Source organism: Rhinolophus sinicus, linkage group LG04 (assembly GCF_036562045.2).
Source record: "Rhinolophus sinicus isolate RSC01 linkage group LG04, ASM3656204v1, whole genome shotgun sequence".
Classification (NCBI taxonomy): Eukaryota; Metazoa; Chordata; class Mammalia; order Chiroptera; family Rhinolophidae; genus Rhinolophus; species Rhinolophus sinicus.
In genome coordinates, this window is record NC_133754.1 from 95215714 (window position 1) to 95239775 (window position 24062).

Sequence of the window (24062 nt, forward strand, 5' to 3'; positions counted from 1 at the left end):
TAGGAATTTTTTTCAAGTCTTTTTATATGAAATTTGGACAAAGATTAGGAAGAGAATTTCATTATTGGCTTCTTGCAATCCTATGTCATGGCTCAGTTGTATGTAGGAGAAAATATTCAATGGTTATTGCATCAGTGAAGTTTAATATTCTAGGACTAATACCTATACCTTACAACCTTTAGAAGTGACTACAAGGACAGCATTTTAAAATTTTCTTGTCCACGAGCAAAACAAATGAAGAAACATTGTTTGAATAATACATGAACAACAGAAAGTAGGTAATGCATGAAGACCTAGGGGAAAAAAAAAACAAAAAACAAACAACCATATTTAGAAAATTAGAGATTATTTCCCAAGGAGCTATCAAGTCTGAAGAAAACTTCTCATTCAGTTATTTTGTAGTTACAAAAATATTAAGCTATTAAAACTATTTAAAATAATCTAGTATTGTAGTAGAGGCTAAAATATAAAATAAAAATTCCAATAAGGGACAAAACCTAATTACATATTTTTCTGGCCTTCTCACTTTTTCCAAAGAAAAAAATAGTTCCTTGTAGCCACTGGGACTTCCCATTTTTAATGATTTTAATAAAACACTTCAAGTGGTTGTCTTTATTTAAAACTCTCATCACTTGATCAGAACAGCCTAGGGGCATAGCAAGTATTGTCTTTATTTTCTCTATTTTTACAGGTTCATTGTTGTTTTATTCACTCGTTTAGTTGTCATGTACTAACATAATAATACCTATCATTAGTTCATCACTTACTGTGTGCCAGATACTTTTTTCAAGTGCTTTACACATATAAAATCCTACAATCCAGTTGAATACAAAGCATTGTTATTTCTGGTTTTACAGATGAGACAATTGATGTACAGAGAAGGAAAGTAATTTGTTCATAGTCACACAGCAAGTGAGTGGCAGAGCCTGGTTTTGAACCCTGCACTCTAGCTCCAGAGCTGGCATTTTTAATCACTCTTCTGCTCTTTGATATGATAGCTGTAAAAGTCATATAAGACCATGTGGTCTTATGGAAGAGACAGGCAGAGACATACATGCACACAAGTGTAATTACTCATTCAATAAAGATTTATTGAGAGCTCGCTGTTTCAGACATTGTGCTTGGTGGTAAATTAGACTTCCTTTTTACTCTCATAGAGCTTACGATTTATCATAGAAGTTACTCATTAAACACATTACAATAATAATGTGAGCCAAATTATTTGATAGAGGAAGTACAGGAATCCACAGAAATATTTGCCAGGAGTGCTGCAAGGTTTCCCAGAAGCAGCGGTGATTAAGCTGAGCTTTAACAAGCAAGATGACTTATCTACCTTAGTGATCACTCTGTCTAACCTAAAGCCTAGGCTCTTTCCACTAAACAACATAAATAAAATTAGGAACAAGAAAGCTATAATATAACATATAATATCAGCTCTAATATGATTTTTAAAGCACAAGAGTCTACATAAGTCTGCTAATAAATTTTGCAAGACTTAATGTAATAGACAATGTTATATTAAAATATGTATTGTCAAAATTCACTTAGGACTTACAAAGCAGAATAGAACACAAACTAATGGGACAAATTAAACAAGTTATCAAAAAACTACTGTTTTGCCTGTGAATTCTTTGAACTATTCAAGGAATGAATAATCCCATGCAATATACATTTTCTGTATCTCTTTTACAAAGATGCATAGCTTCCATATTTATCTCATGAAACTATTGTCTTCTTGATACAAAAACTTGATAGAGGACAAAAATGAATATGGGTGCAAAAATACAAAAAAATACCGCCTGACTAAATTCAATAAGATTAAAAGGAAATGCTTCTCACAACCAAGCATAGTTGATCTCATGAATATAAGGATGTTTTAATAGTTATAAATATGAGTATATTACTGTAGTTCATTGATAAGTGTAGTTATCTCAGGGGTATTTGAAAAATTCCAACATTCGTTATGTTAAATCTCAAAGACTAGAGCGTACTTGGATAATATCATACAGGAATGTATGGTTGGTTTATCATTATAAGATTAATTAGTGTCATTTATAAATTAAGAGATTAAAGAAGAAAATTTGATCATCTATAGATGGAGAAAAATGCTTTCAGTAAAATTCAACTTTCTTTCATATTAAAATTTTTGATCAAAAGAATGGAACAGCCTTATATATATATATATATGTGTGTGTGTGTGTATATATATATATACATATATATATATACATATACATATATATGTATATATATACATATATATGTATATATACACATATATATATATATCCCATACAATCACACTTAAATGGAAAAACATTGGAAGTATTCTTAAAATCATAAATAAGATCAGGATGTCTTCTCTTACTACCTCTAATCAACACTGACTAGAGGTCCTAGCCTAGTAATAAAGAAATTAAAGAAAAGTAGAAGGAATGGAAAGGAAACCAAACTGTCATTAGTCTCAGATGTAAGAGTACAAAGACAACTTCCCCAATATATAAATTAATAAAGGCCTTGCAAATACTTATGATACAACATCAATTCAGAAAAATCAATTTCTACATTCCAGTAACAACAAAAAAATATAATGTTATAAAAGGATATTATTTATAACATTGTCAAAAACATGTATTCAATAAGTACTATATATAAATGGTCATCCCTGTATCCTGGGAGCTCTAGATTGCTGCCAGGTTGTAATGGTGATTCCTTTCTGCACATTTAGTCCCATTTCCTAATATCCACACCTATTTATCATCTTTAAGACTAAAAGGATCCCAAGCTTCTTAACCAGCTGAACAATGGCCTATGATAGACTAGAGCATCACTGGGATTTAGGGGAAGGCCGTGGTGGTAGGGCTGGGCCAGGATACAAAGAGAAATACGGTGGACTAGAGAAATCACTAGAAGATTCAAGAGATCTTAGCACTTTCATTGGCTGTGTGATCCTAGTTCAGCAAGTCATTCTGTTTGGGAATTCTTTTATAAGGTTAGACCAACAAACTCACTTCACAGAGTTGATGAGAAGAAAAAAGTGAGGTACTATATGTGAAAGTATCACACATGCGATCTTGTGTTTACTATTCTGTCATTGAATGATAGTTTTTCCTGAATAAGTTTTTCTAACGTCCCAAAGGAAAAGAGGACTATCCCCAAACTGCTGTTATAACAACAGCAGCAACTACAGCGGTGCTTATGGGACTTTCATGCAATGCACGGCAACCTATTGAAATAGGTGCCAGTGTCATCCTCATTTTACAAATGAGCCCACAGCGCTGTTCCTCCAGGCTGCTGTCAAACTGTCTACACCAGCTGGCAGAGATAGACTTTAGCAGTAATCAAAAGAGTGTGGTACTTACTCATTGGGCAACTCAATGGCCAACTCATTGTATTGTCAGCTCCGCTGGCTGCCTGTTCAACGGTCTAGTTTGTCGCTGTTTTATCTCAAATCTAATAGCTTTCACACCTTTTAAAGTCACTGTGTACTTGAAATAAGACATGGCCCCGTTAGCTTCCTCATGGCCTTTTCTAAAGGGCAGAAGTGTGTACACTCTTATATGTCCTCAAACCTTTCCCAGACACATCTTAAGCTAACAAATTTCTATGAAAAAGAACAAATCAGAAGATTCTCTCAAAAATATATATACAGAGGGTGCCAAAAAATGCACATTTTAAGAAAGGGAAAAACTATTAAAATTGTAGTACTCAATATATACCAATAACAAAAGATGAATACAAGTCATGTGTATACATTTTTTTTGGCACCCCGGTATATAAAATACATAAGAGTGCCTGTCAAAAAAAATAGTAGCTACCATTACATTCCCATATCGTTATTATTCCCATTGTTATATTCCATTCTTTCTCTTCTAGGAGTTGCTGCAAGCATCATGAGTAAAAGAAATATAGTTTCCAAGCAGCACATTTAAAACTTCTACGTAGACTTAGCATGTTTCTGTGTACTCACATTCCATTGGCTGAATATGCCAGGCACAAAGAAATGTTCAATAAATGCCTGAAAGTATTTTTTTACAGGTGAAGAAATTAAGATTTGAGGAAATTAAGTCCAAGTTTATATAGGTAGTATTTGGCAGGACTAGAGTCATATACAAGTCTGTTTATTCTAGATCATTTATTGCCTCCCCACCCCAAAGGACAGACTTATGATCAATGACTAAAATTTTTGTTAAATGAATAATTCACATTTCCAACCTTTACTGCTTCTGCAGAAGTTGATACTTCTAAAGGAAATACACCAGGACAGAATATTGCAATAGAAGCTTCTAAGTAACTTATATAAGAAACTTGGACATAGAGAGATGTGGAAGATTTCCAAATGATGAGACGAGTTAGTGAAGACAAACTTAATTACTCCAATTTTATAAGAATTTATCCAACATTCTGGAAAAAGAGCTTTTACTGTACTTGAAAAGTTTAGGATTTTCTTTATGCTAATATGTTTATAATCATTTTATTTCCACAGCTAACCTTCAGAAATATAATTTTATAATTTGTTCCCTACTATTACAAAATATATAGACTAAGATCATAAAAGTTAAAAAGTAATGTGGCTCTGTGTGAGCTACATCTTATTTCAATTTTTAAAACACTTTTGACTTTGCTTTTAAAAGTTTTAAAATATATCAATATATTTCTATATTTTACCTTGGTAGTTTACGATTAGTTTCCATTTATAAACTTACATTTATGACAAATTTTCAAGCTTTACTAGAGCTGATCTCACTGTGGCTAAGCATAAATGTCTCTGGAAAAAAATGTTAATATTTAGGAATATTCTCATGTTTTATGTTAATTTTCAAAACCATTTTTTAAAAAATGTATTTGTTGACTAATTTAGTTGAATTATTGCCTAGGAATAATTCTTTGTGAAAGAAACCTGTTTAATTTTTTTTTAATAGAGAATTCTATAAACCTGAAGATTGATCTTTTAAAAAATTATCAGAAGAAAGGAATTTGTAGAAATACAACTGGAAACATCCAGAATCTTGATGGTGTGCCAAACCAAATGTCAACTGGAGCTCGACCAAAAACTAAAGTAAGTAGCTTTATTACAGAATATTCTGGGTGGAATGTCATGCAGTAAAGAAATCACCACATTCACATGTTCTCTATTACCTTTCTTGTTTTTAATTTAACATTAGGGTTGACCTGTTTTTCATTATAACATGATGATTAATGAAAAACATATATTTATTAAATTGGGGAAAATGCAGTTGGTGGTTTTTAAGATAAAACTATTAGTCTATTGTGATAAGTAGAATCATAGCAGTGGATTGTAGGCCCTTCAGTTGATTTCTTCATTCTTAGTGGAAATTCATGCTGCAGTTGAAAATACCCTTGAACTATTATTACAAACGTCTTCCCTATTAGGATAGTACATCTCACTGTTCAAAGTTCCAGAAAAGAGGTATCAAATTGGGGAACACATCTGCAAAACATCAGCCACAAAGATTAAATACTCTATTTAAAAAATTATCTTTGTTCTACCAAGCTAAATAATACCCAGGGAATTTTCAGTTGTGTTTTTTGGTGTATTTTTAATGAGGAAAAATTGACCAGCCTTTCTTATTGGCATTTTACAACTTTTAATTATCTTGTATATTTTTTCCAAATCTCTAAAAATTCTTTCCCATTTTTAAAAAATTGAATCCAAAAGTATGTCTTCATAAATTCTGACCAGTGTTGGAGATAGAGGGATGTCAGCAATAACTTGCAAGGTTTTATGGAGTTGCTTATAGTTCTTGATTTTGATTCCCTGGCTGTTTTACAATGTAAAACAGTAATGATTATTTTGCCAGTAAATATGAAGGGCAAACATTATGTGTTTTCCTGACAGGAAACCTCAAAATAGATAACTTAGGAGATTACTTCCAAAGGTATGAACAGGGTTGAGGGGAAACAATTCTAAGATGGTTGCCAGCATGATCGTTGGCCTTGGAAGAGGAATGCAGCCACCACCAAACTCTAGCCTGACATAGGGGAGACGTAGGGAGTAAATACCCAGCTCCCTCCCTCCCTGCTTCTAGCCTTCTCTGGGTGCCCAATTAATGTGTTCCTGTAGAAACTGTTTCCCACAAAGCAGGATGGAAAGACACAGTCAGTGGTTTTAGAGGGTCAAATAGAAAATATTCAGCACGCATTAAAATATAAATCACATTGTGAGCTACCATTATTAAACATGTCACATGTTCTAGGCACTGTGCTAAGCTATTCACACACATTGCCTATTTAATCCATTCAACAACCTTACAACTAGGCATTATGACCTCAATTTTTTAGAAAAGAGACATGATTTTCACAACAACATCATAAAGTCAGTGGGATGGGTTTTAATGCTATCCTCCTTCTACAAGTGAGAAAACCAAGGCCTACTAAAGGTAATTGACTTGGCAAAAGGGGCCAAACCAGTACTTATGCCTGAATTTTCATGTTGTTTATCACTGTGCCATGCCAACATACATGGCCTTGAACTTTTGTAATGCCTTTCTTAAAAAAAAATAATAATAAAAATGAATATTATTAAGTGAAAAAAACCAATCTGAAAAGGCGCCAGACTGTTGATTCCAGTTATATGACATTCTGGAAAAGGCAAAACTATGGGGACAGTAAAAAGCTCAGTGGTTGCCAGGGGTTAGGGAGGAAGAAGGGCTGAGGAGGTGAGCACAGAGAGTTTTTAGGGCAGTGAAACTGCTCTTATGACACTATAATGACGGGTACATGTCATTATACATTTGTCAAAATCCATAAAATTTACACCAAAAGTGAAGCCTACGTTGAACTATGGGTTTGGGGTGATAATGATGTGTCAAATGTAGGTTCATCAGTTGTAGCAAAGGTACCACTCTGGTGGGGGGTGATGGCGGCCGAGTCTGAGTACATGTGTGGGGGTGGCGGGTACATAGGAAACCTCCGTACTTTCCACACAGTTTTGCTGTGAAACGAAAAGTTCTCTAAAAAGTAAAGTTCACTTTAAAAAAACAATTGTTTCTAATTAAAAAAGGAAAAGAAAAAGATAGTACAGCTTAATTATATTTGCTTTGATCCATATGACTGATAGATAATATCAAATTTTTATACATGCCTTTCTTCTCAGAGCATTCCTCAGCCCAAGAGGAAAGCATTTATAACAAATTGATTCTATTTTTTTTAAAGATTAACAATGAAAGTCAGAAAGGAGAAAGCCATCATCTTCAGTAGGATGCTATCATCTGCTGTCTATCACCTCTTAAGGGAATGTTATTTATTAAAGAGGCATATGAGACCTGTCTTAGCTGCTTTTCTAATGTTTTTAACTCTTGTTACTTAATTTTTACAGTAAGCTCTTAGTTATCCTGGGGAAGGTAATTCATTTCCAAATTAACTCATTCAAGATCGGAACAAGGTAATTTTATAAATGGTTAGATAAGAAATTTGGGATATTTCATTGTTTGGTCCACTCAGAACAGAATCATAACGTGAGTCCTCCATCAATTGTACTGACACAAGGTGTGGAGAAGAGGAGTGGACGGCCTCAGATGGTACCGCTGGCCTCAGACGGTACCGCTGGGATCTACACAACCTCCGACAACCTTTTTCTGTTATCTGTTTTCACACCAACGTGTGCCCTGGGCATTCCTTTCAAGAAGTTCATTTATAAACAGACAGCATGCACGCAGGGGTCAGCTTGGCAGAAGAGCTTTTTCTGCTGTACTGTGACTCTTTTGGCAGATGGACAGTGGACCCTGAAAGCTTCCCTTGCTGTTTTCCTTTTCTTTCTAGAGGGTACTTTCTAAAAGGCAACTCACTGCCATTTCCTCTGCACAAATCCTCAGTTCAGAGGCCCCACAATGAAGGAAGTCTGTCATTGGCTAAATTTCTTCCAAGATAGGAGACAAATCCTCCCATACAGATTTATGTCAGCCTAACATACATTCACTCATCTGACTTCTTATCATTTTTGTATTTTCTCAGACTAGCCTGCAAAACCCAATTTCACCCATAAAGTACTGGACATACAGAATGTGGCACATATCTGAGCTCCAGGCAGCTTTCCCATGGGGACTAGCGCTGTGCAGAAGATGGAGGATAAAGCTGCTTATTTAAGCCTTTATTGCTTGTAAGACTTGTACGTACTTTTAGTAGAACATGCCCAAAGTTTGGCATATTGGCTTCTACCTTGGTCGGACTAGTCATGGCTGTTCCTCTTAGATGTACTTAGTATCTAATACTCTTCATCCATGATCCAAAATGCAAACAGAGTGATCATGTCACTGTTCTATTGAAAATCCTTCAACGTCTTCATATTTTCTTTCGTAGAAAATCAAATTGCTCCGCATGTTAGGTAAAACTGTTCACAATTTAGCCACGCCTATTTCTCCCATCTCTCCCCGTTCATCTCCTCCAACTTTGACTCAGTGTTGCAGGCATATCAAACGACCTTTGTATCCTCCTCACACTCCTTGCATTTGCATCAATTGCTCCTTTAACCTGGAATTCCCTTTGTATCTTTTTCACACTGGTTCACTTTACTAGGTTCTCAAGACTCAGTCTATAGGAAGGTTCCTGTTCTTCCAGCATTGTATTATTTATATCACATTAATGTTATTTATAGATTTCTTTGTTTTCCCCCCTTCATTGACTTGAAACAGTTTGAAGTCTAGACTGTGTCACTTTATCTCAGTAAGTTAAGTGCTTAGCATAGTAACTGAAAATTGTAGGCACACATAAAATGCTTCAGACCGAGGAATTTTCTAGTTATTCCAGCTTGATGGTCTCCTTTCTCCTGTGCGGTAGTGTAAGGATTTGCTGTTCAGACACATTTGGATTAATGTTGTGGCAAGATTTTAATACTGGAAAGGAAGATAGATACATACATACACACCACAAAAAGTTCATGCATTCCAGGTTGTAAAGAGTGGAAGAGTTTTCAGGGGCTAAGACTTTCTATCTAGGAGAAATTCCTGGAAGAATTTTTCCACTCATATTAGACTTCTGGTCACCCCCCCTTTTTGTTCCCTGAGAGTACCAGCGTTTGGGCAGCATGCTGCTCTTTCCATTGCTAACTTCTTGTGACTATGTCTTTCATTTCTTGATTAGTAAGAAATAGTAGATACAGCAAGAACAGCTCTTTCCTCTGCAAGCCTTCTAAGTGCTTTCATTGGAATTTATAAGGAAAAGAATGAGCAAAGGGGCTTCACATAATATCCACCTATTGATACTTTTTATTCTTCCCAGAAAAGTGTCAGAGGGTGGTAAGACACAGATAGGTCGTGGGTCTCAAGTAATGTTTCTCTATACTTTGGAGGATACCTATATGCAGTGAATTTCCTGGAGTCTAATTAGAGAAGCTAAGGAAGAGTTAATAGCCAGGGGTTTCTAAGAGTTGGAATGCAAAGGGGGCTGGAGATCTGGCAGATGCTGCTGCACCTTAGCTGGAAGAGAAATAACTATGGAAATGGGGGAGAGGAGAAGCCTCAGGAGGTGATGCTGGGGGAGGTGTCCTGCCTTCTGATACTTCTTCCTTGCCATTATCTCCAGCATAACTACAACTTGGATCTCTGTGGTGGAAGTTCAAAGCCTTTTTACATGGTCAAAGAAATGAGAAGAGTATGTGAAAGACAGCCTCCATAGCAGCAGCTGTGACTTTGCCACCAGGCGGAGGTAGTAATTCTCAGGGACTCTCTGTATGTAAACAGTGGTCAGCAGATATAAAACAGAGACTGCCCCATATTGGGTTTTTGTTGTGATTTGCTTTGTTTTTAAGCAATATCTTAAAGAATAAAACACTATTCCTTATATTGTGTTCCATAATTAAATCATGACTGACTATTCTAGAGTGTTTAGGTCCTTCCTTTCATTGCCTGTAGACTTAGAGAGTATTTACCAGAGCTAAGATGTATGGGACCTTTCCTCTGTTAAAAGACATCTGTTTCAGGAATGCTGCCCAGTTGTGTGGGTGAAAATATGCAGGCACAAGCCGATGTGGCCGCTGCCTTCTTGAAGACTTGACTAGATGTATCTGCCCATGTAATCACCCCAGCTACCAACCAAACATACTACTTCTCCTCTGAATTATTAAAAAGTATTTTTAAACATGATGTATCTGAAAAATTCAAGGCTTTCATTTTGGTTTGTTTTATAGCCTTTACAGATTAAACACATTCATAGCAGCATCCACTGTTGTAATAAATTCTGTACTTGGCAGACCTGTGTAGCACAAATGCCTGTGCCAATGTTACACAGCAGATGGTAGCTGGAAATGATTTAATGTCTATGGAAAGATGGTATTTAGAGAAAATGCATTTATGAGTAAAGTAGGATGTACATTTCACAGTGATTTCAAAAGCACATTGAACAAGTCAGTTAGCAAATAATTTATCGAGTGCCTACGCTGTGTAAAACAGAGTAAGTTTGCTTGTAAAGGTTGCTGTTTTTGTGTTGGGTCTTCTGGATGTAGAACTTAGAAGTGTCACTAATATACGTTCTCTTGCAAGTAGATTGGAGAAATAATCATTTCCTAAGTTTTCAAGGTCTCTCCACTGTTGTTTTCTGTGTTATGAACTTGGAACAGGGATTAAGGACATTTTAGTCGTGAAGGACAATGTTTTCTGTGGCTTTTTGAGTTATGTGTTATGACCTTAAGTGACCTATGAAAGACTGGACCTACTTGGATGGCCCAACTCACAAGCAGGATCCAATTAGGTGAGTTATGTAGACTTGGTACATAAACAGCATAGTGGTATCCTAAAGACTTTAAACCTCCAGGAAAATCTCCATCAAGATATTCAAGATATACAGAGTGCAGAAGTGACTGTTCATTTCTGGTCATGAATGTCAGTGTCCTGAAGTACATATGAGATAGGACAGTTAAGTTTGTGGACTCATCCTAGAAAAAGTGCTACATACCTCACTGCTGAATATCACTACAGTCACTTTCCAAGTACTCCCCTTGGGAAGCTATGCACCGACACCAGCACCTAGTCCACTCTTCAAAGCAATTTTGGAACTCTTTTTCTGGAATGGCCAGCAGAGCTGTCATTGTATTACTCTTAATGTCCTGAGTGTCATCAAAATGTCTTCCTTTCAATATTTCCTTGATCTTTGCATAAAGAAAGAAGTCACTGGGGGCCAGAGAAGGTGAGTAGGGAGGGTGTCCGAATACAGTTATTTGTTTACTGGCTAAAAACTCCCTCACAGACAGTGCCAGGTGAGCTGGTGCATTGTCGTGATGCAAGAGCCATGAATTGTTGCTGAAAAGTTCAGGTGGTCTAACTTTTCCACGCAGCCTTTTCACCACTTCCAAATAGTAAACTTGGTTCACTGTTTGTCCAGATGGTATAAATTCATAATGAATAATCCCTCTGATATCAAAAAAAGTCAGCAACATTGTTGCAACATGTTTGCGAACTCAATGGTCAGACCTCATAGTCTGTCGTAATTACACAACTGTTCCTGGAGAGTGAGTGGGGCGAATGAGTTGGTCAGCTATGCCAGTGGCCCCTGGTCCACCTTGTCTGTCTTCTCTGTCCTCCCCAAACTGCTGTAACCAAAAGATGGAATTTCTTTCCCCACACTTAAGACCGTAGGCCCATAAATTGCTACCCACCTCCAACCTTCATGGAGCAGAAATGATGTTTCCTCTAAGCTTCCTAATTTTCACACCATTTTACTGGAGGAAATCAGAGAGATTGTTCTGCTGTGAGGAAGAATGCTATGAATTCGCCTGAAATAAAATGTCTTAAAAGACTTGACATGACTTTTTTAGCCACTAATATGTTCACATCTTGGTGGATTTAAGGAATAGTCACATGTAGGCAGCTTTCTAATATTTCATTTTATATTTATTAGAATTTATTAGAATGTATATATATTAGATTTCTGTCAATAAAGAGCAATGAAGCTGAGGAAATCAAGCAGTGAGTGGGCTGCTGATTACCAGGAGAGAGGCAACTTGGTTGAATAAATTCACACTAACGTGTGAATTACTGAAATTCCTTTAACACTCTCAGGACTATTTGTATTTTTAAAAGATTCTCTTAACCCAAATAAATCTGTGGTGGGGGTAATTCTGGCAGTGTAACACAGTGAAATAAAAACAAATCAAGCAATGCACAGGAAACTGTTTCAGAGGCAGGGGGCAGAGCTCGGGAGACCAGCCCCTTAAATGGTTTCCTGCTTTCCCACAGCCTTTTCACTGATTCCCTTAAAGCCTCCAGTGTGTTTTTAATGGGTCCCAGGCAGAACATGAGGCTGGAGAAAGTGGAGCCAGGGCCGGAAGAGGCAGCAGGTAGAGAGGGCCTGGAGACAGGCGGGTGGGTCTTCCCATATTCTGGTCTTTGTAAGTCAAGGTTGAATACATCAGGGATTCACAATGCTTGGTTATAAACATGTCTGTGCATGGATTGATTTGTCTGTAAAAAACAGAAGAAGTGTAGAAATAACAGCAAACCACAATGGAGAAAATAAGTGTTGCTGTTTAAGTCAAGCACTTGGAAAATATTCAGCCCCATTGCTCCCTCGGGCTGCCTATGAACTTCCTTCAAGAAAAACACTACTGGTTTCACCATCCATTTCTGTTAACTCCACATTCTCAGAGGAACCTGTATGCACTCCCTGAATATCAGGAAGAAATTTCTTTCACTCCATGTGGAACTGTCTTACTGGGTGTAATTTTCCAGGAAGTTGGTTTTGCTTTCCAGACCAGTAGGAATATTTGTGAATATGCTCTCATGTCTCTGCCCACTTTCTTCTAAGTCTCCAGACTTACGAATTAAGGAATAGAAGATGTTGGGTTTTTTGTTCGTTCGTTTGTTTTGTTTCAATTTCTAATGGAATAATTGCAGGGCCAGCATACTTGCTATGAGTGGCAGTGAGTGCTTATAACTAATAAACTGATGTGGGCTGAGATACTTCTCTTTGGCTAAGACAGAGGTAATTAAACAGAATGATTGGTGGGAATATTATTTCCTGTGGGAAAAGAAAATAGGCCAAGAGATTGGGCTTGTACTGAGCGGGAGGAACCAGGGGAGCTGGGGTAAAGACCTAGGATGCAAAGTTGAAAGCTCTAGGTGAGCACTGCCCACAAACGTATGATGTGAACCCCATGTGTAACTAAATTTTCTAGCCACTTTTTTTTTTAAAGGAACAGGGGAAATTAACTAATGTTCATACTATATTTTATTGGAACCATTATATCTAAAATGTCATCATTTTTAAATGTACTCAACACACAGAAATTACCACTGAGATATTTACTTCCTTTTGGGACTACTAAATCCTCAAAATCTGCTCTGCATTTTGTACTTCTGACATACCTCCATTCAGATTAGCCCCACTCCACACGCTCACCGGACGTATGTGGCTAGTGGACAGAGCAGCTCTAGGTGCTAAGACAGGAGGAAAGACATCATGATGCCCCAAACCATGGATTTACTTATTTGTAAACAATTAAATAATCTTATAGACTCCAAGTTAGAGGATTAAACAAATAATGAGAGAAAGTTTAAAGAATCAGCTACCTAGAGAGTTATTCCCAAGAAATACGAGTATAGTAAAAAAATACGGTGAATGTTTAAATTTAAAAAGTGTATTATAGTAAAAGACACATTTCCATTAATCCCCCTCAAAATACTCATCCTTGCTTCGAACACACTTATCCTATTGTTCTTGCCACTTTCTGAAGCAGTTCTGGAAGTCCTCTTTCATGAGTGTCTTTAGTTGCGCTGTTGTGGCTGCCTCCATGTCCTGAATCGATTGAAAACGTTTACCTTTCATGGTCAGTTTGATTTTGGGAACGAACCAGAAGTCACATGGGGCCAGATCCGGTGAATAAGGTAGATGAGGACACACTGTAATGTTTTCACTTGACAGAAATTGCTGTACCAGGAGCGATGTGTGACACAGAGTGTTGTCATGATGGAGAATAAAGTAAAGACACTCACGAAAGAGGACTTCCAGAACTGCTTCAGAAAGTGGCACGAATGATGGGATAAGTGTGTTGGAAGTGAGGGGGAGTATTTTGAGGGGGATTAATGACAATATGTCTTTTACTGTAATAAATTTGTTTTTATTTAAACATTCGCCATATCTTTTGATCATACCTTGTAGACCAATAAAGAAAGATTTATGTGACTAGAGTGGAAATTACTGAGTTAGGCTTCCCACAGCTGTAAAAGGATCAGTTTTTACTTTGAATTAAAAGGATGAACTTGGAGTTGATTCAAAGATGATATTGGTTTTCTTAATTAAGAAAAGCAGCTCTGCCCTAAATAAGAGTGGAAGATGAATTCCAAAGACAATGACTCTTAAAATGCCAGGAATATATAATCCTAACAGGCCAAGAGGATGTCCTGAATCTAATCTGCATAATTACTTCCCTGAGCTTAAATGAGCTCCCAAATATCCTTTCTGCAATAAAGTAATTTTTAATTATATGCAGTGCTTTGCTAATTGTGAAACATATATATAGGTGGGTTATTGTTATTGACTAAGGAAACTGCTGTTCTGTGGCGGTGAGTCCTCAGGGACGCTTACCAGGGAAAATCCATCTTCCCAGAGCATCATTAAATGTTAGAAATTTGCTTCCTGGGGGAAGGGGTACAAAGAGTTTGTGGAGGTGAGGAAGCACCCTCGTTCTGTTAGGGGCAATTTTAGATTTGTTTCATCAAAACATTTATTACCCATCTTTAGAGCTTTCTGTCTATCACTCTCACTATATATCTAGTGTGATGGTACGTATTGCTCAATAATTAGTTTTGGGGGTTTTTCTCCGTTCATTGTGGGCTTTTGGTGGCTTCATAAAAGTAATAAATTGCTCTTCTTGGACACACAAAATAGAGATTGGCCGGCAATTTAAAGTTAAGATTTCCCAGGAGAATCATCACGGCCAACACGATCACACTGACTCTCCTATACACTGGGAAATCTTAAAATAAGGCCAAGATTTTTATGATCCCCACTTTCTACTGCCCAAAAGGCTTTTCTACCCTTCATTTCTCCTGTGCCAGCTATAGCTGCATTTTCCCAGTCATGTCCCTTTGGCATACACAGGCATACACAGAGGTTCCTAAAATCAGCCATTTCAAGTAGCTCTCGGTCTTGTCGGGACACGTTTTATGTGAGAAAATTACTTTCTTGGAAAAGGGCTTTAGACAACACAAACACATTTTTACATCAGGTGACAGCTGGAAATTAGTGCACCCTGGACCTTTTATAGATAGCCTGTTCTGCAATACGCCATGTAATTATAATAATAGACTTATTAAAGTATAAGGTTTTCTCACACATGAACCCATTTAAGCCTCACAACCCCCTTGTCAGGGCGTGTGAAAGATTCCACTTTTTTGATCCAGGATCTGAAGCCCAGAACATTTGAATGACTTGACCAAAGTCACAGAGCTGTTATTTAACACAGCCAGCATTCTAATGCTTGTCTCTTCACCATATCCCCTCCTCTTTTACATCTTTGAAGGTTGTGTTTCACAGGCCATGCAACCTGGAAGCAATAAATGTAACCACACACTGATCTGAAGGTTCTGCTCCCATTTATTAGAATTCCAGATTTACAATTTTTGCATCTTGTTCTAGGGCCTCAGGGTCTTTTTCTCCCCTAAGAATCTTGTCGCGGGTAGGTGTCGCGGGTAGAGAAATTCACATGTGTTTGGGACTTGGATTTGTCAACTCCATGGTGGCAGGCAGAGTTTTCATTATTTTATGATCCAGTTTGGAATTCATGATGTCATCTATGGCTGGACATGTGAAGCAGCTGAAAGCCTCCCAAGGTGTGGAGGCTGCCCGAGTGTTACATTCTGTCACGTGTTACGCTGCTCCGCCTCTAGGCTGCTCCTGGGTGCAGCTCGGAGCTCCAGGTGCAAGGTCATCCCAGAGTGGGCAAGTGCCCTTTGTTGCACCCCCACCCCCAGCTTCCATTGTTACAAATGCTGTTAAACACTGCCCTCAACAGAGTTGTTAAGGAAACTGCTCTTTTCAATTTGACTCCCTTTTTATTGTGTTCCCCTCTCCCTGAGAGGTCCACAGGGGCTGAGCCAGAGAAATGTCCAGATAACAAGCTCCAGCTGTTCCATTCCTCCCGCAATGCCCCATTGAGTTTACACACAGTTGCCCTGCCTTTGGATGAGTTATCGCCCTGAATATCCTTAGCTCCCTCCAGCCAAGGGACTGCTGAGCCTACGCCGCCCTTCCTCCCCACTGGTCAGATGTTGTATAGTACAGTTTCTCAAGCTAAGATATCTAGTGACAACTGCTGGAATGATTGTCGTGCGCAGAGGCTTTCTCGCCGCGCCATCTTTCAGGCGGGGCGGCCTGCGGGGTCTCTGCTCCCACTCCCCACATAAGCACGCAGGCCACGGTGAGGCCAAAAAGGAACACCCACGGAGCCATAGGTAGGGGAGTCATACCACTATGGTCTCACTGGAGGCTGGGCCCACCGGACGCGTGACCTGCCGTCTGCCTTTCCGCCAACCGACCGACCGACCGACGACTCTCCTCCACTCTCTCCTCTGTTCCTCTCTCTCGGCTCTCCTCTTCCGCTCTCCTCGGCTCTGCTCGGCTCCTCGGCAATCCTCGGCAATCCTTCGTAGCCGCAGCAGTTATACCAGCGGCCAATTTTGCTAACCGGCCACAGCCGACGGCCAATCAGCCACAGCCCATGGCCATTCACCACCGGAGCCAGCACCCTTCCACGTGAGGCCGAGAGCCTGTAAACTACTTTCTGGGGCTCTGTCCCCACAATGATTTTCCTCAAATAGTCTCTCCATGTGGGGACAGAGCCCCAAAGAGCAATTTCTAGGCTCTCGGCCTCACGTGGAGGAGTGCTGGCTTGGGTGGTGGATGGCCGTCGGCTGCGGCTGGTTGGCCGTCAGCTGTAGCCAGTTAGCCAATTGGCCGCTAATATAACTTCTGCAGCTACAGAGGAGAGCCGAGGAGAGAGGAGCAGAGTCGAGGAGAATGGAGGAGAGTTGTCGGTCAGTTGGCAGAAAAACGGACAGCAGGTCGCACGTCCAGTGAACCCAGCCTCCAGTGAGACCATAGTGGTATGACTCCCCTACCTATGGCTCCGTGGGTGTTCCTTTTTGGCCTCACCACATCCTGCGTTCTTGTGTGGGGAACCGGGGCAGAGACCCCTCAGGCAGCTGCCCACGGCAAATGGCGCAGCGAGCAGGGTCTCCCGCACGACACTCCATTTTGTCAGTTATCCTTTGTGAACATCTATTGGATCAAAGCCAGATTTTTCAGCCTGAACATCAAGATCCTTTACCAACTGTAGGGACGGAGTCCCAGAGAGCAGTTTCCAGGCTCTTAAACTCATGTGGAAATGTGCTCACTCAGGTAGTAGCTGACCATCAGCTGTGACTGGATGGCCATCAGCTGTAACTAGTTGGCCATCAGCTGTAACTAGATTGCCATTAGCCACTAATATAACTGCAGTGGCTAGCGCGGATTGCAGCTAACAAGTGCGGTTAGGAAGCGGATTATATGTTGATCGTCCTTCCTGTGTCTCGCCCAGCCGCCAGCAAGACTGGGGTGCAGGAAGATCCCTCTTTGGGGTACTGGCAGATGTTTGCTTTTGTGTCTCGACCAGGTGCCATCGAGAATATAGTGGTCTGAACCCCCTGTCCGTGGCTCTGTTGGTGTTCCTTTTCGGCCTCACCATATTCTGTGTCCACCCGCCAAGAGCAGGACCAGAGACCTTGCATTACACCAACTGTTCATTTTATCTTATTTTCTAATTTTCATGCCCCTCCATCCTCAGGATGCCAGAGAGAATTTGTATGTAATGGGCATTTTCTACATATATCAATGAGTTAATTGAGAAAATGACAAGTTATGGGCAATAGATTTGAGACTGATTTTTCTTTCTCGGATGTATTTCTAGATAGTTTAATTAGTGCTTAAACTATTTGTTCAAACTACACAGTTATTATTTATCACCAGTGGCTTTTCCATCTTCTCTTCCTTATAAACCTTCATGAATATAACTTAGCAATGGAATAGTAGGGTTTTCTGTATTAACGAGGGAAACCAAATTATTTAGCACAGAATTGTGTTGGTTATTAAACAAACCAGACCTCAAGTTAAACAAAAACTCACTCAGGAGCTCCTAATTTGAGGAAGGTTATAGTAATTTAGATCTACTCTGTAAAAACACAAGCATATACTTGTAAGAATACATAATATCTTAGCATAAAAAAACATGTAAACTTTGTGAAAGCATTAGTACAAGTGGTTTTATGTGGTGTAGAGTTTAAGAATGAGTCATGAGAATTGTATATTCAGAGAGGATATGGCCAGGGTAAAAAAATACATCAGCACTTACTTCCTTTTTGGAGAGACTTCAAGAAGGAAATGAGATTTTCAACACTCCTGCTATAAGGAGGAAGAGGCTGAGGTTTGTTGAGGCCAATGAATCACATAGTCTCTCCTCCAGATTCAACACCAACTGAGAAAAACCTACAGGGGCTGGAAGGAGATCAAAGTAAAAACTTGATTGCTGATAGAGAGTCACTGGAGACCATACCTTGGATCCCCAACTTGCTTTCCTATTTTTTCCTTACTTTTACCATGTATAGAACATTCTCACTGGTCCCAGGAAGATCAGCTGGATATTTCCAGGCCTCCTTTGTGGTGAGAGAGGATGCTGAGGAAGGAACACAGGCCAGCTCTGGAAGGAGAGATATCAGAATGGACTGCATTTCCTCATGACCCTTTCTCCTCTCTCACCAATCAGATCAGTCAGGTGTCTGCAAACTATTCCTGTCAAAGGCCAGATAGCAAATATTTTAGGCTCTGAGGCAACATGATCTTTGTTGCAACCACTCAACTCTGCTGTTGTTACATGAGAGCAACGATATGTAAATATGTAAATAAATGAGGATAGCCGTTGTGTTCTTTACTAGGATGGCCATAACAAAGTACCACAGAATGGGTGGCTAACACATCAGAAATATGTTGTCTCGGTTCTGGAGGTTTGAAGTCTGAGACCAAGGTGTGGGCAGCGTTGGTTCCTTCTGCAGGCTGGGGGGGAGAGTCTGTTCCGTGCCTCCCTTCTGGCTCCTGGTGGTTTGCTGTCAGTCTTCAGTGTTCCTTAGTCTGTAGAATCATCACCCTGATCTGTGCTTTCATCTTCACATAGCATGTCTCTGTGTCCAAATTTCCCCATTTTATAAGGACACCAGTCATATTGGGTTGGGGGGCCCACTCTACTCCAGTATGACCAGTATTAACCAATTATATCTGTAACGACCTTTTTGAAGTACTGGGGGTTAGGACTTTAACATATGAATTTGGAGACACAATTCAACTCATAACATGGACACGAAATGTTGAGTTTCACATAATGTAATGTGTCATGAAATATGCTTCTTCTCATTTTTTCCTGACCATGTAAAACATATAAATGTGCGTAGGCCATCAAGGGCTGTAGAGGACCATGCTCTGTGATAAATCACTCCTGAGGAGGGGAGGATTAAGTGAGGGAGGAATTGGGGGATGAAAAGTGTTCCTCCAGTCCTCATCTCTCCAGGAGGGTGGGTGGCCATTCCCTGCCCTCCCCGGAAATATGAGGAATGAGATAATAAATGCCCCATATCGTAAAGCCTAAAGGACCCCGGCTACCTGGGAGGCAGATTATATACCAGACAGAACTGGAGGCATTAGCAAGGATGGTAGAATGGAAAAAAACCAAACAAACAAAAACAAAGGGGAACAAAAATCCAGAAGATAAATCAAAAAGGCTAGGGAAGGATTTGTAAGTATAACATACAGTCTTCATTTTAGAGCATTTAAAAAACACAGTAGGGCCTATAAGAAATTGATCAACATAGTGAAGATAATTGAGGAGGAGGAGGAGGAATTGAAGTAAATCCACAAGTATTAAACCTGGAGAGAAAGGTCATGCAAAAGTCTAGACTGAGGTTGCAAGGACCTGACTAAAGCTATGGTTACAGAGTGATAAAAAGTATTAAATTAAAAGCATCTTTCTTTGTTCTAAGAACTCTATCTCTTCTCTAAGACTTAGTCCCAAGCTCTTTGTTATATGTTCTTACAATACTTATTACTCCCCATCTTGGAAGAAATGCAAGTGAGACTTTGATTTTCTCTGTAAAATTTGCTCACCTAAAGGGTTTTTAGTGCATGTAGAGATCCTTTTAGTGAGCAATCTGCTTTAGACACTTAATTTCTTGTGATTGATCTTGGTCTTTAGTTTCCAGTGGTTTGCTGTGTAACCTTTATTACAAGATTTTATGAGTCAAGAGATGATTGTGGGGGGTGGTCTTAAAGGCCATGCTACTCACACCTGCCTTTCACCTAGAATACTCTATAACATCTGCTCAAATACCAAACCACATGACCAAGAACAGATCATGTGTAATTTTAACCCTCCTCCAGAATTGCCTTCTTAGATTTATAACTTAACAAGGGCCTCCGAGCTTTTTCCATAATTGTCATAAAAAGAACATTTCTACATCTTATAGGAGCTTCTCATAAAGACTCTTGTTTATATTATTTGGTGCTAGTATATGAAGTTCTAGGTTATATGTTACTTCGAGACGTTAGTGCTAGAACTAAAATAATCTCTCTCGGATGAGCTAGTTCCCTTCACTAAAGATAACCACACTATAGAACTTGTCAATACCCATTGTGCTTTGCCTTTTCAGAAGCTCGGAGACAAGTTTTGTTCTTAATTCTAATAGAGACTCAACCTAGGATTTTCAATTCAGCTTCCTCCCTCACTTCATAATTTGGACCTTTTTATTTTTAACTTGCTTCAGTGGTTTTATTACATAATGCCTTTTACTGAAAAGAGACTCAAAACTTTTTTTAATGTAAGTAGGATATAAATAATAAATAATTTGCTCTCACCACTTTGTCCAGGGGGATTATCCCCTAACATAGGTTTTAGTGACCTTAGTTACCTCCTAATGCCACCTCAGGTCACAGTGATTTTTTTTTTTTTCTCCCATAGATTCTTTATCAATGATTCCTCTATGAGTGCTATATTTGTTAAAGAAACAAATACATACTGGATTCCAGAAATACATCAGATTTTTTTAAAAAAAAAGAAATCATTGTTTTAGTGGCAGTTCACTTATTTCTTTTTGAAAGAATTAAAATTAAATAAAAATCATTTTAATTGTGTTTCTTAGGATACTTTTGCTTGAAAGTGACAGAAACTTAACTCAGATTCACTTTAGCACAAAAGGTATCTATTGACCCAAATAATTTGAGAAGCCAAAATTTATCTTACTTTCAGTATGGCTAGATCCAGGAGCTCAAAATAATACTTTTTCACTCACCTCTCTGGTTTACTAAACCAGGTGTTGGCTCCATTATCGGGCAGTCTCTCTCCACAAAGCAGCAAAAATGACTAGCAATACTTGTGGGTTTACATTATACTGGCAGCTGGATTTCTAATTTTTTCAAAAGTCTATTTTTCAACACCTCCAACAAAAATCCCAGCGACAGCTTTTATTGCGCTGACCTTGGTCACGTGCCCTTTGCTGGACTTAATCCCTGTGGCTGAAGAAATCGAGTACTTAACTGGTCAGACTCGGATGTGCCCATTCCTAGAGCCAAGGAGATGCGATTGATCGCATCCAAACCACCGGGACTCAGGATGAGGAAGAGATAATTCCCAAAGAGATCCCAGGCTGAACAAAACAGGTTAATTCCATCTCCCATTATGTTTCCACCTTCTGGCTTCCTGGCATCCACATACACCGTCTTATACAATTCCTCACATGGCCCTGGCTAATAAAATGCAAGTATACCTCTACAAGGAAAACTGCTCTCACCTTCACTCTAAAGAGAGACAACTCTTAGGCTCATTCAGTTATTGCTTTCAACTTTAATTTCAGGATGTCTAAGTTATGATTGTCATGCGGGAGACCCTGCTCGCTGCGCCATTTGTCGTGTGGGGGACCCTGCTCGCTGCGCCATTTGTCATGTGGGAGACCCTGCTCGCTGCGCCATTTGTCGTGGGGGGTGGCCTGTGGGGTCTCTGCTCCCGCTCCCCATACAAGAACGCAGGATATGGTGAGGCCAAAAAGGAACACCCACGTAGCCATAGATGGGGGAGTCATACCACTATATTCTCTCTGGCGGCACTATACTCTCACTGGAGGCTGGATCCACACTGTCCGCAAACCGCCATCCACACTTGCCAGCCCAGCCGCCATCTTCTTGCTAGCCCCCATTCTTTTTCCTCTCTTCTCCTCCGTAGCCACAGCAGTTATATTAGCGGCTAATTGGCTAACTGGCTACAGCTGACGGCCAATCAGCCACAGCTGACGGCCATCTACTACCCGAGCCAGCACTCCTCCACGTGAGGCCGAGAGCCTGTAAACTACTTTCTGGGGCTCTGCCCCCACACTCCACCCCTACAGGCTCTCGCCTCACAATCTACGCGACAAGCGTCTTCCGCGAGGGGACCTGTGCGAGGAGCCTGGGGGTGAATGCAATATCCTGGACATAGCCAGGCTCTCTGGGCACAGCCAGGGTTTCTCAGGGCACCACCAGTACTTCTGGGCACGGCCAGACTTCCTGGACTTCTTAGGGTACCACCTGTCTTCCCGGACACAGCCAGGGTTTCTCAGGGCACCACCAGTACTTCTGGGCACGGCCAGACTTCCTGGACTTCTTAGGGTACCACTAGTTTCCCCGGGCACAGCTAGGATATCTCAGGGCACTGCCATTCTCTGTGGGCACAGCCACACTTCCTGGACTCAGCCAGGGCTCTCAGGGCACTGCCACTCTCTCTGGGAACAGCCCGACTTCCTGGGCACAGCCAGGGTATCTTCAGGGCTCAGCCAGACTTCCTGGACTCAGCCAGGTCTCTCAGGGCACTGCCACTCTCTCTGTGCCTCTCAGGGTACCCTGCTGGAACAACAGCAACTCACAATCAAGGTGCTTACATATTCTCAATGGCGGCCAGTCAAGAGACAAAAGCAAATATCCCCCAGTTCCACTAACAGTTCCCAAACAAACAGTCAAGCGGTCCATTAAATTAGGGATGGAAGGCAATTCCCCATAGTCCATAGTCATTCGCCAGGGCTGTCCTGGGGGTGAGGGATGACCTTGACCTCACCCTCACCTCCCATGGAGGACTCAGCAAGCGTTACCTCCTGGGACTATAAGTCCTGCATCCGGGCTGCCTGAGCAGGAACTTCCCCGGCCCACAGGGCCGCAACGACCTTCGCTTTCTCCGGCCTGTGCTGGTTGTGGAACCGTCCACATCCTCCCACCCCTCCACGGGGGTCCAGCTCTCCAGCAGCTGCTCCTCCTGGTCTTCCAGAGACTCAGTGTTCATACACACAAACTGCTCCACCATCCTTTGGAGAGCTTTGGCCGGCACCATACCCTGCTCACTGCGCCATTTGTCGTGCGGAGAAGCCTGCGGGGTCTCTGGTCCCGCTCCCCTCATAACGCAGGATATGGTGAGGCCAAAAAGGAACACCCACGGAGCCATAGATGGGGGAGTCATACCACTATATTCTCTCTGGCGGCACTATACTCTCACTGGAGGCTGGATCCACACTGTCCGCAAACCGCCACCCACACTTGCCAGCCCAGCCGCCATCTTCTTGCTAGCCCCCATTCTTTTTCCTCTCTTCTCCTCCGTAGCCACAGCAGTTATATTAGCGGCTAATTGGCTAACTGGCTACAGCTGACGGCCAATCAGCCACAGCTGACGGCCATCTACTACCCGAGCCAGCACTCCTCCACGTGAGGCCGAGAGCCTGTAAACTACTTTCTGGGGCTCTGTCCCCACAATGATGTTTTTCTTGGTTGGGTCTAAACGTAGCTGCTCATGTTTAGGTAACCTCTGGCTAAATGATATATCTAACACTATCAGTTCATAATGGTAGACAGAAAACACTATTGCTGCAACAAAGCTTCCATTTGGGAAAGGGAGGGAAGGGCACTGTGGGGACAGAGCCCCAGAAAGCAGTTTCCAGGCTCTCGGCCTCACGTGGAAAGGTGCTGGCTCAGGTAGTAAATGGCCATCAACTGTGATTGGATGGCCATCAGCTGTGGCTAGT

General features: G+C 40.5%; 1 protein-coding gene across 2 annotated transcripts in view; it reads left to right on the top strand.

Moving 5' to 3' along the window:
* Window positions 1-24062, top strand: part of STARD13 (StAR related lipid transfer domain containing 13) — a 492881-nt gene that overhangs the window by 135521 nt on the left and 333298 nt on the right. For both annotated transcript variants that reach the window (XM_074330029.1, XM_019736522.2), the window contains exon 2: window positions 4923-5059. In XM_074330029.1, coding sequence (XP_074186130.1) covers window positions 5030-5059 — 30 coding nt within the window. In that variant the 5' untranslated portion in view covers window positions 4923-5029. The remainder of the gene's footprint in view (window positions 1-4922; window positions 5060-24062) is intronic.